The following is a 15,037-nucleotide window of genomic DNA, read 5'->3' on the forward strand; positions in this document are numbered from 1 at the left end:
CCACGGGGCTCGAACCCGGACCTTCTTGCTGTGAGGCGACAGCGCTAACCACTACACCACCGTGCCGCCCATACTTATTAACTATTTATTCTTACTTATTAGGTGTACTTTATTAATTACTTTATTACTCATTTCATTACTCATCACCGATGACTGACTTTCTTATGACTTATTGCGCTTATTCTCGCTCGTGACCTCCCATCATACTCGGTCTCACCTTGGGCTCCATTGGATTTGGTCTTGGTGGTCTGAGGCGGTCTTGAACCCAACGTGAAATATATCAGCTGCGTTAAGTCTGTGAATGTTTCCCTGGCGTGTGGTTCATTTGTGAGAGAATCGCCGTGGATCAGAGCATCTGAAGGAGGGTCACCTCTGCCCACAGCGAGAACGTGATTCGACTCGAGTTCATCAAATGGCACAAACTGAGCCGAAGGACAGCGCTGTCCCACTGCAGGAACACTGTTCTCGAGATTTGAACAAGGAAAAAAAAAATAAACACTATTTCTAATACACAGCTAAGGAATAAAATGCAACAGGTCTGCTGTTTATATGAAGAGAAATTTGAAAACACTGCGAGATGTGATGCGGCCTGACAAAGTATTTTTCGATAACGCGGTTTTATTTCTGTTCGAGCAAATCCCCAAGTATTATATTTTTTGAGTTGGTTATTGAACAACATCTCAGTTTTTTTTATATCGGATTTAATCTTGTGTAACGTCAGCGAAAGTGAAGAGAACATCACGAGTTGTGCGTATCATTAATGTTAGATCAGCTACAAACGGTTGTTCTTTCACTAGTGTCGGAGAAAAACGTTCTTATGTTCTTGAGAAACCTCAAATAGAGATCTTGCAGTCACGTGACCGGAAAGTACACAACCGCCATCTTGTCGGTCAAAAACACCACTGAATACTGCTGCACTCGTGTACAGAATGGATCAATTTCAACCGACGGACTACACGGCTCATTTTTCTAATGAACAGATAACTAGATATATGTCTAAAATAAATGATCTACAGATTTGTGACCCTTATGGCTTACCGGACGGAGTTTTCACAACCGGATTTTGAACTGCCAGCGGAATACCCAGACGTGTATAATTACCTTATTAACTTTCCCTCGCTGTTCAGTGGTGAAGCACTGCGTGCTTATAAATCTCTGGACAGTTATCTCTACAGAAATTCAGGATTTGTCAGCGACTCAGATGTGGCATCTTGTAAACAAGAATCCTCATTGGACGGGTAAGTCACTTAAGTATTGAGTATAGTACTGACCAGCCGATAATAGAATAGAATAAGGTAATTCCAGCTGTAATTCCAAATCGTCCGTCTTGTTTACATGGATCTGGCGTTGGAGAGGTAGAGGCGGCAGTGGAGATTTGAGTAACTGTTTTCTGAGCTTAGTCAACAGGCCGGCTCTGCAGCCTCGCTTTTGCTTCTGCTCCCGGCGCTGCCTCCTTCGCTTTGCTTCCGATAACAATCCACGGAGACCCTGCTGGTCTCGCTATCTCGTCCGGAATATATATATTTTTTTTTTCTTCTTGTCCGGAATGTTGTGCATGCGATGGAAATCGCTACAAACCGTCATTTTCTGCTGGAAACCAATGTCCAGTAAGTCCATACGGTTGTAGTGGATATTGAAGTCCGGTACAGACGAACAACACGCAAAAATACACACAAAAAACATAAACGTGCACAGGTAGGGAGAGCTTGTAGCCACAGCCGTTGTAGTAGAATTGTATATAGTAGGGTTTTCCAGAAGAAAAGGTAGAAGTAAAAGCAGAAGTAGAAGGCGGAAATATGGCGTTTGACCGACAAGATGGCGTCTGTCACAATCTGTATCGGCTGTGACGTCACATGCAAGTGCTCCATAAACAAACCGTCTGTCCTGGAGACTTTACCATGGCGGAAAACGTACCATTCCAAAAGAGGCCGATATAAATGTTAATCACTTCACTGTACAACCGAGGTTGTTTTGTTTGTTTGTTTGTTTTTTTGAGCCAAAACTTAGCCAGAAACCAAAACAGCAACAGGGTAAAGGATTTTGTGGCAGGGATTAGCGTCAGGCTGCTCTGTCGTGTGAAGTTGGCGATGTTGATTTTAAAGGTCCCATGGCATCGTTTTTTCATGAATTGTGCCGTGGTCTCTAGTATGAATGAATGCCCTGTGAGCCGGTTTTGGTGAAAAAAAAAAAAGCTGTGGTTCTCCTGTTTCAGGCTGTTCTAGTTTGGCGGAGGAGCGGGTGGCGGGAGAGCGACAGGATTTCAGCTCTTATCATTAATATTCATGACATGTAAACGTGTTACCTCTGATTGGCTAACAGCACTGTGACGCTGCCTCCAGTGGGTCAGAACAAGTGGATGTGGGTGTCTTACTATGGCGAGAGAGAAGGAACAAACCGCGAAGGGAAAAATACCGCGCGCTGACGTCATTAAGGTGCGACGCGAGGAAATAAAATAAATTCAACAAATGTTTGGGTTTTTACTGAACAAACAAATAAAATGAACGAGTGACTTAAAAAAAGAATGTGGGTGTCTTTGTAAAAACTGTTTTGATTGGCTATTAGAGCATGCTGCATGCTTTTTGGTTTTGTAGCGCAGAGTACCTGGCTAACTGCAGGAAGCGGTTAGCTGCACAGCTAATGTAGCCATTGCAAGGCTAACGTGGCACCGATTTTAAAACACGGCAAAATGACTTAACAGTTATACACTTACTTGTTCGGTGTTTGTGGCTGATGCGGCAGGGATGCTTGGTACGGACCCAGGCTTCAGTGACAGTTGATGTGCAAAACCTGCCCTGTACTGTCCCAAGTTGTGGAAACATTCCTCAGGAAAATGCTTCCGACAAACATACACCGTCTTAGGTAGACTCGACGGCGTATTATTGGAGTAAATAAAATTAAGCCACTGCGTCTTCAGGGGCTCTCCCGTCGGCAGTAAAAACAGACTCTTTTCTGTGTTGTCACATCCATGTACAGCGCAACTTCCATGTTTGGTGGCAACTTTTGAGCTGGGTGGGGCAATCCAGAGGGGGGGCGTGGGGATCATCTCCCTTGCTGACGTGGTAAAGGGAAGAGCCTGTCAACGCGCCATTTTGACGCGCCATTCTCAAATGTTGACAAATGTTGGGCATAGTTTGGTTTACACATCATGAAATTTCTAGCCACTGGGGTGACTTAAGAAGGTCAGAGGAACTCATTTTAATGTTAAAAAACCTCAAAAAGTGAAAATTTCATGCCATGGGACCTTTAAAAGTAACTCCTGTAAATTACACAGGGAAATGAATACTGTAGAGAGCGTGCAGCGTGGAAGAAAAGTCTGGAGATAGAAATCAGGGCTTTGAACCGGTTCAAGGAACGAAAACGAAAACCAGGAACTTTTTCTATTTCACATGGAACAGAAACGAAACCAGAAACTTTATTATTTTTTATGCTCCGGAACAGAAACGCTCATTAAAAATAATGGTAACCGGTTAATACCGGTTTTTATTTCGTTCCTCAAAGTTTCCGTAGCCTACAAATAAAAGTCATTCTTCTCCTGCGCAAGTTTCTATGACCCGCTGGGGTTCACTTCCTGTGTGACGTTCGCTGACTGAATGTAGAGAGCGGGAGGGTGGACTACTATCACGTCTCCACATCTTAAATAAGAGGTAAATATTGCAGTCTATCGTTATTCGAAAACGTCAATTTCAAACACGATATCAATATATTTGTCCACGTTAATGAGAGGCTCGCGAACATTAAATGACGTTAACCTCTGTTAGCCTATCAATGCATAGGGCCTGACTAGCCTTTGGTAACACACTAAACGAATTCTCTTTCATTTTTGGCACTTTTTCTGTTTGTGTAGATGGGAAGACATACTGAGAATCCAAATCGCCAACATTTGAAATAATAATTGTTTTGAATTATTTCTTGTCTTATTTAATGAAGGTTGTAATAGAATTAGCCTACATTTGGCTTAAGCTGGATGAGACAGAGACATAATTTTATAGCCATTTGTTAAACAGCTGACAGGGAACGTAATTAACCGTTCCGGGAACGAAATTTTTTTGTTCTAACCGGTTCGAGAACGTCTATTTAATGGTGGAACCCAAAACCGGAAACGTTAAAATTCTGTTTCTGTTCGGAACGAACCAATAGGAAAAAAATTCTGGTTCAAAGCCCTGATAGAAACCTTAGTTTCTCGGTCGTTAGCTTGTGCTAGATAGCACTAACACTACTGATGAACGCTACACCGGCTGGAAGGTGACTTCACTGCTGCGCTGACGGTGCCGAGTCGCGGTTAAGCTCGCGTTGGGATTCGAGAAGGTCAAGGACGATACATTTTTGGTCCCTCCCACTATAAATCAAAATCTGATTTGGTTAATCAGTCATCTGTCACTTCCGACAATGAAGGCAATGAAGTCCTAACCAATGAGTGAGCAGCTCGAAACTCTTCTCCGCCTAGAGACAACAAACACCTTATTGGATACCTCGATTTTGATAGTAACCCTTTCATTTCTGAAGCAAATTTGATAGAAAATGAAGCCGAATTAGGGCGGCACGGTGGTGTAGTGGTTAGCGCTGTTGCCTCACAGCAAGAAGGTCCGGGTTCGAGCCCCGTGGCCGGCGAGGGCCTTTCTGTGTGGAGTTTGCATGTTCTCCCCGTGTCCGCGTGGGTTTCCTCCGGGTGCTCCGGTTTCCCCCACAGTCCAAAGACATGCAGGTTAGGTTAACTGGTGACTCTAAATTGACCGTAGGTGTGAATGTGAGTGTGAATGGTTGTCTGTGTCTATGTGTCAGCCCTGTGATGACCTGGCGACTTGTCCAGGGTGTACCCCGCCTTTCGCCCATAGTCAGCTGGGATAGGCTCCAGCTTGCCTGCGACCCTGTAGAACAGGATAAAGCGGCTAGAGATAATGAGATGAGATGAGGCCGAATTGGAATAGAATAATTATAATGAAAAGCTAAATCTAACATTTGAAATGCTGATATGTTTGGGCTTCTCTGAATGCCTAGAAGGTCCTGACGGTTCCCCTCTGACGCAACAAAATTCGATGTTGCTTTTGTCACAAATTTTTGCTTTTGTAGACCTGTTAGAGGTCACCGCATCAGATCTGCTCCGCATATTTGATTTGGCTTAGTTTTTTTTTACACCGGATGCCCTTCCTGACGCAACCCTCCCCAATCTATCCGGGCTTTGGATCGGCACTAAGCACACGCTGACTTGTGCAACCCCAGCGGCTGGGTGTTGCACCTAATCCGCACGTCTTTGGAGCGTACAGGAACCCAACGCAGACACGAGGAGGAGAACATGCGAACTCCACACAGGCCGTGGGTTTTGAACCCGGAACCTTCTTGCTCTGAGGTGCCAGCACGAACCGCTCCACCCTGTGCTTTTTGTAGAAAATGAATCAACACTTTCTGACCAATCAGAGCTGTGGTGTAAAAAGTTTGAAAGTAGCCATTCAAATAAAATCTGATTCATATTGATTATATCCTAAGTATCCATGAATCGCAAAAGGAACATTGTTCATCATAATACATCAACGCTCAAATGTCTCCATCACGGAGATCAGTAACGTCTTTCGTTGTGCGCAGATGCATTACTGGCGTCACTCGATTAACTGACGTGATGTCTGCGGCGCGCCTTAAAAGCCTCCGAGCGAGTGAGAAGATTAGCGACTTGGCTAATTCAGTTAGCACAGCAGGCATCCCGCTTGAGCAGCTCAATCGAACGCGCACCGTTTTCAGCCTCTCCGTTTCCTCCGTCTCCATGAAACACTTCTTTTGTCTCGGTTTTTTTTATTTTTTTATTTTTTATTTTCCCGACACCAGATGTTGACCATAAAGTGTGTTTGTATTTCCAGAATTTTCATATCGTGTATTGGGCTGGAGGGATTAATTTGTGAACTTTTATTAGTATAGTGTGTGTGTGTGTGTGTGTGTGTGTGCGCTCCGTTAGTGTTTTGCTGTTAAATTAAATTGCCATCTCTGTGGTGTAATTTTTGGTTATTATTGCTCTGCGCTGCTCTGCTCTCCTGCTCAGGCTTTTGTTGGAGGACGAAGCACAAAGCAGCAGTTTGTTTTGCGAGTTAAATCGAGGCGATCGAGATAAAATAAAATAAATACTGTACTGTAACTCAAAGGGTTAAGGAAAACGGTTGCATCCACCACAGAAACAGCTACACTTTTTTTTTTTAAATTTATATATATATATATATATATATATATATATATATATATATATATATATTTTTTTTTTTTTTTTTTTTTATTATTTATTTATTTTTTTTTTGTAAACGACGCTCCCACAGAAATCAACATCGATTTTATCGGCTAATCGCCGAACACTACTTGGCGTTTACAGACTGGAACAGTATGGAATCAATTTTGTGCCAAAATGTTCATACAATACTTTTGAAATATCAAACAAAAACGACAAATCAAAATACAAAAAAAGAACAAATTCAATTTTTTTAGACTGGCAAACAAATTATTCGTGTAATCGTGCAAAATATCAGTCTATTACTCTTCAGAAACCTTTTATTTTTGTTCCGCGTCTTTCTCAGTTTTGCTTGCCGTAATTTATTTCGGTTGCGATTCCAGCTTTCTCGTTTGCGCTCCCTGACTTTTTGCTTGCAGTTTTGGCACAAACTTGACGTGTGGGCGGGCTGTCCAGGAATGCATTCCCATTGGCTAACTTGTGTTTGACTGACAGCTACGCTCAGCCATTCCCTACTCGGATTCTGGCGGACTGTTTGACGAGTGACCGATCCATTGACGGTAAACAAGGATCAAGTGGACTTCAGTGGCGACTATGATATTGAATTAATTCAACAAAGTGTAAGTGCGGGACAGATGTGTTGTGTGTGTTGCAGTAGTGCACATTATGCTAGCCTGGGCCCGCCCATCCTAAGCGTGACGCAACACGAGGGCCTGTTGCGAGCTTAGTCTGGCCAGGCAAGCTATCTCCAGCTCTTCCAAGCTCCCGAAAAATCGGGAACCAATCAACTTTGAGCATCTCCAACGGCCCTGGGTAGAGGCGTGTTCAAGGCAGTGACGTAGTAGAACTGCGACCGGAAGCCATAGATTGTTTACCGAATCTATGCCGGAAGCGCTTCATTCACGCTTCCGCATCTATTACGCATAGATGCTGTATTGAAAGCATTCAACGGGAAGTTATTGAAAACGGAGCAAAGAGCAGCCCTGGAGGTATTTATTGAAAAGAAGGACGTTTTCGCCTTGCTCCCGACCGGCTTCGGTAAGAGTTTAATCTACCAGTTAGCCCCGTCGCGTCGCATACGTCAGAGGAAAGAGTGATGTGATTGGTTTAAGCTTCGTCACAGCCTTTTCTGGCTTCGACCAGTAGCAAACTGAGGCATTTCAGGGAGGCGGGTCAACCACGGGCTCTGGGAAACAGTTGGGCTTAATATCTTGGCCAGACCAATAGCTCGGAGAGCTTTGAAGTCGCGTTAGCCAGGCTAACATTATGCAGGTGTTTCATGGCAAGTCAAATGTTAGCCTTAGCTCCACTACCCAATATAACAGCTGTCTTGCTAACGTTAAACACGCCTGCATAATGTGCACTACTGCAACACATACAACACATCTGTCCCGCACTTACACTTTGTTGAATTAATTCAATATCATAGTCGCCACTGAAGTCCACTCCATCCTTGTTTACCGTCAATGGATCGGTCACTCGTCAAACAGTCCGCCAGAATCCGAGTAGGGAATGGCTGAGCGTAGCTGTCAGTCAAACACAAGTTAGCCAATGGGAATGCATTCCTGGACAGCCCGCCCACACGTCAAGTTTGTGCCAAAACCGCAAGCAAAAAGTCAGGGAGCGCAAACGAGAAAGCTGGAATCGCAACCAAAATAAATGACGTCAAACAAAACTGAGCAAGCCGCGGAACAAAAATAAAAGGTTTCTGAAGAGTAATAGACTGATATTTTGCACGATTACACGAATAATTTGTTTGCCAGTCTAAAAAAAAAATTGACTTTTTTTTTGTATTTTGATTTGTCGTTTTCGTTTGATATTTCAAAAGTATTGTATGAACATTTTGGCACAAAACTGATTCCATAGAACAGCAGCAAGATTTTCGAAGTAAAAATTAACGCGACTCGTGTCCGAGCCACACGTTCTGTCAGCATTTCATACATAAAAACACTGGGGACGTTTTTACACACAGTCTGATCAGAACGGTCCTGAATTTCCTAAGTGTTGATGTGTTTTAAATGTTTCACAGTTAGACAGCAGCAAAACATGGCTTAAAGAACCAACGTAAGGACCAAGTGCCATCAGATATCTCTCACGAACAGTACCCGCTACGCAAACAGCTCATCGAAAACTCATCATTTTTGCCTCGTTTTGGTTTTATAGGACCCCGATCAGGAAATGGCTCAACTCCGCTCCATATTTTGCGTCGGTGATCTACCAGCACCACGTTTCTTCTACTCTTTATAGCTTGTTTATGTTCAAAAGAATGACGTCATGACATTAAATCGAGAGCACAGAGTTCGTGTCGAAGCTTTTCTGTCAAGTCAGAACAAAGAATAAACAGTTTAACATTCAGAATGTATTACAGTAAACAGGAACAGAACGGCAACCTCGAAACAAAAAGCTCGACACTTCTTTTATTTTACTCGTATAATTTGTCTACAGTCGACAGAATGAACTTGGATAGACGTAAAATATGGTTGTGTTGGGGTTTTTTGGTCTGGTGTGCTTTTTATTCCACTTGTACCGTAGTGATTTGGTGACGATTACAATGTTTGATTTATTAATGAACGACACGTCACGCATTTTCACACTTGATAGTTTAATGTGCATCGTTCAAGAAACAAGTTGGTTCCCCTTCTTCAACATGTTGTACATTTTTCCCCTTTCTTTCTGTCTGTTTCTCTCCTTCTGTCTCTCACTGTCTCTCTCTCTCTGTCTCTTGCTATCTCTCTCCCTCTCTTGCTCACTCTTTCATTCTCTCTCTCTGTCTCTCTCTTTCTATCCCTCTCTCTCTGTCCCTTTCTCTGTCCCTCTCTCTTGCTTTGTCTCTCTCTCTCTCCCTCTTGCTTGCTCTCTTTTACTCTCTTTCGTGCTCTCTCTGTCTCTCTTGCTATCTGTCTCGTTGTCTTTTTCTCTCTCTCCCTCTCTTGCTCACTCTTTGGCTCTCTTTCATGCTCTTTCTGTCTGTCTCTTGCAATATGTGTCCCTGTCTCCCTCTCTTGCTCTCTCTCTCACTCTTACTGTCTGTCTCTGTGTCTCTATCTCTGTTTGCCTGTCTGTCTATCTCTTGCTATCTCTCTCTGTCCCTCTTGCTCGCTCTCTTTTACTCTCTTTCGTGCTCTCTCTGTCTCTCTTGCTATCTGTCTCGTTGTCTTTTTCTCTCTCTCCCTCTCTTGCTCACTCTTTGGCTCTCTTTCATGCTCTTTCTGTCTGTCTCTTGCAATCTGTGTCCCTGTCTCCCTCTCTTGCTCTCTCTGTCACTCTTACTCTCTGTCTGTCTGTCTGTCTGTCTGTCTCTCTCTGTTTGCCTGTCTGTCTATCTCTTGCTATCTGTCGTGCTCTGTCTGTCTCTCTGTCTGTCTCTCCCTCTCTTTCGTGCTCTGTCTCTCTCTCTTGCTCTCTGTCTATTGTGCTCTCTGCCCTCTCTCTCTCCCCAAAAAAAGTCAGTTACATTAGAGAACTTACTTTATTACTTATTTAATTATTACTTATAACTTTATTTATTGCTTATTTACTTGTTCTTATATATCCAATATTACTTATGACCGACTTTATTCACTACATATGACTTATGACTTTCTTATTGCTTATTACTTATTGTTTTGACCTTATTACTCATCTACTTACTATTTTATGACTTGATTATTTAATTACTTATCACAGATTAATTAGTTTCTTATTTATTTTTACTTGTGACGTCGTTTATTCCTCATGGCTTATTACTGATTTAACGAAGAGAGTTTTCTGTCCTTCATGGCCTCAGTAACACTTTCTCGCTCTGCGGAATATTTTGGCGCGCACGTCCTTTTGATCCGAGTGTGTTCAGTGTGAATAAAATTTGCCCCGAGGAGAGGAGAGGAGCGACGGGGAGAGGTGAGGTGAGCGTGGCTCTGATGGACATCTTGCTCCTGCCAGCTGTCTCTGAGCTCTTTAAGCCTCGGCGTCCACCAGCTGCTCGGTGGGGGCCTCATTCACGCCGTCTCCCTGACAGGCTTGATTTGTTAGCTGCCAGCTGCTGCTTCTCTCCTCACAGTAACTGGTTTAACCACAACCTTCTGTTTCTTTACACCGAAACGTTAAAGACTGGATTTGGGGTTTATTCCTTCCTCTGTACCACGCGGCCCTCGGCTCGTCTGGGGGTCGATGAGCCAGTCAGCATGCCATTCAGTAAATGTTCATGTTATAAATCTAAATAAAATGTGTGGACTCTTGGTGTGGTGTGAAGTCGAGATACTTTTACCACTCTGAAATGGATTCTTTTTCTGTAACCGGACACCCTGAAGTGCTTTCCCGACAATTTGCCAGTGATTTCATTGCAGATTTATTAATTAAAATAATTTACAGCTGTTTATTTATTTATTTGTTTGTTTGTTTCTTTGTTTTTATACGTTTGCATTTAATGTTGTGGAACTAAGCTCGTTCCTGTCATCATTTTTATTACAGCAGCTATAAACTCTTTCACGTAACTCCCTCTGTCCTGATTTATTAAAGGAGATCTGAAGTCATTTTTAAACTTGCTTTATTTCTTAATTGACGTGTTTTTTGGTTTTAGTAACCTTATATCGTGACTCGTATTGGCAACTAATTGCAATTAAAAATTATACTTATCGGCCTATTCGGTTTTTAGCCGTGTTGAATTCAGTTCGTTTGGTCCACGGCAGGCGTCGCTTATCCGCGCGATCTTCACGAGACTTGTACGAGACTTTGAAACGTGAAGCATCAGCCAGGTGTCAGTGCCGCCATTTTGAAAACTGTTTTCCAAACGAAGTATTGCACAAAAACGAGTTTAAATGACTATTACTGCCGACTTTTTTCAAACTTTCCCGATTGCTATCAAAACAAACAAAACTTCCGGCTTGATTCCGTCAGCATTCGAAAGAGAGCGCGCGTCTTTTGATAATGTCGGCAGATGTTGGTCACTTTGATTTCCGCTGTACGTTTTACTTCCGTCCTACGATGTCTCGCACAGATCTCAACGAATCTCGTTTACAGCCGTTGCTTTGACATATGGACTGATATATTCCAGAGCATATTTCCAACACTCATAACTTGCTATAGCAGTGACAAAATAGCGATAAAAAATGCATTCCGATATTTAATAAAATGAGAGAAATAGAATTTTGATGATAGATTAAATTGCCTTCAGTTCTCCTTTAACCAATCTGCAATGTGACTTTCTTACAGGTGGTGACAAAGTAATAGACGTCATTGACGTCGCGAGGCAAGCGGACAGCAAAATGAAACTGAAAGAGTTCGTCAAGTATTACTACAGCCGTCAACGGCCGAAGGTGCTCAACGTCATCAGCCTCGAGTTTTCCGACACAAAGTACGTATCTGTGTGTGTCGCGTTTACACTGTTACTGCAGAGCAGAACCTTAATGAGTCCTGAACTCAGAGGACTTCATAACAAATCTAGTTTACGATAATTAGGCGTATCAGACGCTCGCTGGCCGTGCTGTGAAAATTGTCCATGCAGACGCTCATCTAAGTTTACAAATCGGTCATTGCTTAACTCTTGAATATTTTCTCGCATGAATACGCTCATTTACGGAAGCCGAGAGAGGCCCTTCATATAATCCTTTTTTTATTCATCTTGTTATCCTAAGATAACGACATAATTAATTCAGGATCTCGAGAAAACAACACAATTAATTCGAGATCTTAAGAAAACAAAACCGTTATTCCGAGATAACGACATAATTAATTCAGGATCCTGAGAAAACAACACAACTAATTCGAGATCTCGAGAAAACAAAACCGATATTCCGAGATCTCGAGAAAACAAAACAATTATTTCATGATCTCGAGTAAACAGCTGAGAAATGGTTCATTCAGGTGCGCCAAGAGACTTGTGATATGCTGACTTTGGGGCTATTTCTCATTCTGTATAGACGCAACTTTGGTCATTAGAATGTCTGGAATAATCGATCACCTAATAAGGCGATATTTTGATCAGGGGTTGACACAGGGAGAGATTGCATTAAGGGGGCGCAGCTCTGCTAGAAATCTCAGCTGTTTTCTCGAGATAATGAAAATTGCTTTGTTTTCTCGAGATCTCAAATTAGTTGTGTTGTTTTCTCGAGATCCTGAATTAATTATGTCATTATCTTGGGATAACAAGGTGAATAAAAAAAGATTATATGAAGGGCCTCTCGCAGCTTCCGTACTCATTAAAAAGCGTATAATCTCTGCTTTCCGAAGAAATTTATCTGGTTAAGCTCTGTTCAGTGCTTTGGGAGTAACGGCAGGTTGAAGTCGGTACAACAGAGTAAAAACTCTGCTCGCGGGACGTCGGGAAACTGCCGGTGCTTTTCTTTTTGAGTCACGGGAAAGCGGTCAGGATCTCTCTCTCTCTCTCTCTCTCTCTCTCTCTCTCTCTCTCCTGATCGGTTTCCCACTGGATTACTCGTCAATATCAATCAGATAACTTTTATAGGGATGCTCTCTAAAACAGCTCTCACTGTTTCTGATGAAGGATTCAGCAAAATTTTCCGTCTGCTAGTTTGATGTTCTGATTCACAGGAGACTTTGAAGTGAGTTTTCGTAGCTTTACCTACTTATTTTTTCAAATCAAACTGATTCCTGTAAATAAGTAACTATTTTAGAATAGAACTGGGGTGGTGGTTGTTGTTGTTGGTTGTTTGTTTTTATATGAAAAATATTGAGATCTTGGTGGTCGGAATGACATTTTAAAAAACCGGAAGTCAGAAACGCGAGTTTCAATTTCAGTTCAGTTAATGTGAATTGTTTATTGGATGTGGATCAGATTTTTTTTTTTTCGAGGTTCGCCTTGAAAGCTGTGAATATTAATCGAAATAAAAATCATTTATATTCTTTCATATAAACACTAGTCTGCCCTACTTTTGAGAAATACACAGGCCTACAGAGCACAAGGAGGGGATTATAAATAATTTATTACTTTTTTTAATTGAGTGTACTGATTAACATGGTTACCTAATGGGCATAATTAATACTAATTAAAATATAATTTGTTTTTACTCATTTTTCAGACTTTGTATTCAGTATACAACCATCTATGTGCCGCCAATTTCCATGTAAATATCTTGGAAAAATAGAAAAGTTATTAAGACAAAGCATTTGATCTCATTGGTTAATGAGGCCCATTTTGGACCATGTGATCCTCAGACAGAATATTACAGCCTTTTTTTTTTTTTAAAGTCGTTTCTTCAGTCTTTGATTTGTAACATCTCAAGAACGGATAAACACATTTTAATTCTGTCAAAAGTGTGGTGTTCTGGGTTCAGTGAGCACTTCAAGTTTCAAGCAGTTTGGGTTGAATTTGAATTTTCACCTGATACGCCTAACAATAGGAAGACATAACGATGTGTGTTAGGCGAGGCTACAAAATGGCCGCCGTTTTCACGTATCGTTTGCATAAAAAAAATTTGGTTTTTTTTAACGGAAGCTTCTCTTGCTCGTCAGGATGTCCAAGCTAGTGGTCGTCCCTGACATTGCACAGAAGATGTCCTGGGTGGAGAACTACTGGCCTGATGACTCGTACTTCCCCAAACCCTTTGTACAGAAGTACTGCCTGATGGGAGTGAAGGGCAGCTACACGGACTTCCACATAGACTTCGGGGGCACGTCAGTGTGGTACCACGTGCTCTGGGTATGTCCTGTTACAAGGAGTCCTTTATTCATTTGATAAATCTATTTTTTATTATACCCCCGCTCCGAAGGATGGGGAGTATACTGGTGTACCTCTGTCCGTCCGTCTCTCCGAAACACCCTTTTTCTCAGCAACCACAAATCATAGCCACTTGGTATTTGGTACCAAACTTCAGCTTGGGATTCGATACCGCGTATACCGTTTTCAGGTCTGTCGCACATCAACTTCCTGTTTACTGACTGAATATATTTACGAAACATACACTACCGTTCAAAAGTTTGGGGTCACTTTGAAATGTCCTTATTTTTGAAAGAAAAGCACTGTTCTTTTCAATGAAGATCACTTTAAACTAATCAGAAATCCACTCTATACATTGCTAATGTGGTAAATGACTATTCTAGCTGCAAATGTCTGGTTTTTGGTGCAATATCTCCATAGGTGTATAGAGGCCCATTTCCAGCAACTCTCACTCCAGTGTTCTAATGGTACAATGTGTTTGCTCATTGCCTCAGAAGGCTAATGGATGATTAGAAAACCCTTGTACAATCATGTTAGCACAGCTGAAAACAGTTGAGCTCTTTAGAGAAGCTATAAAACTGACCTTCCTTTGAGCAGATTGAGTTTCTGGAGCATCACATTTGTGGGGTCGATTAAATGCTCAAAATGGCCAGAAAAAATGTCTTGACTATATTTTCTATTCATTTTACAACTTATGGTGGGAAATAAAAGTGTGACTTTTCATGGAAAATACAAAATTGTCTGGGTGACCCCAAACTTTTGAACGGTAGTGTATAGGGTGGATTTACAACATTTTCGTAACGTTTTTCTCAGCAACTACAAATCACAACTGCTTGATATTTGGTACCGAACTTCAGCTTGGGGTTCTATACCATGTATACCGTTTTCAGGTCTGTCGCACATCGACTTCCTGTTTACCGACTGAATGTATTTACGAAACCTATAGCGTGGATTTACAAAATTTTCGTCACAATTTTCTCAGCAACTACACAACTGCTTCATTCATAGTAAGTGTCCTATTCCTTCGATTGCTTGCATTCTGTCATAAGCAAGCGCGATGGTATACGTAAGTGAGCAGAAGCTCACAATTGATCTTGTTAAAGATTTTCTTTTCTTTGGTTTTGTAGCGCTGTTTTCAGTCTGCGTAGCTCCGTGACATCCGAAGTGCCGTCCTTACTGGCGCA

At 41.9% G+C, this 15,037-nt stretch overlaps 1 protein-coding gene across 2 annotated transcripts in view; it reads left to right on the plus strand.

Annotated features, from left to right (window-relative positions):
• The window catches only part of kdm7ab (lysine (K)-specific demethylase 7Ab), a 121,890-nt gene that overhangs the window by 54,563 nt on the left and 52,290 nt on the right, over positions 1–15,037 (plus strand). For both annotated transcript variants that reach the window (XM_060928366.1, XM_060928367.1), the window contains exons 5-6: positions 11,390–11,531; positions 13,649–13,835. In XM_060928366.1, coding sequence (XP_060784349.1) covers positions 11,390–11,531; positions 13,649–13,835 — 329 coding nt within the window. The remainder of the gene's footprint in view (positions 1–11,389; positions 11,532–13,648; positions 13,836–15,037) is intronic.

This window comes from Neoarius graeffei, chromosome 8 (genome assembly GCF_027579695.1).
Source record: "Neoarius graeffei isolate fNeoGra1 chromosome 8, fNeoGra1.pri, whole genome shotgun sequence".
Lineage (NCBI taxonomy): Eukaryota > Metazoa > Chordata > Actinopteri > Siluriformes > Ariidae > Neoarius > Neoarius graeffei.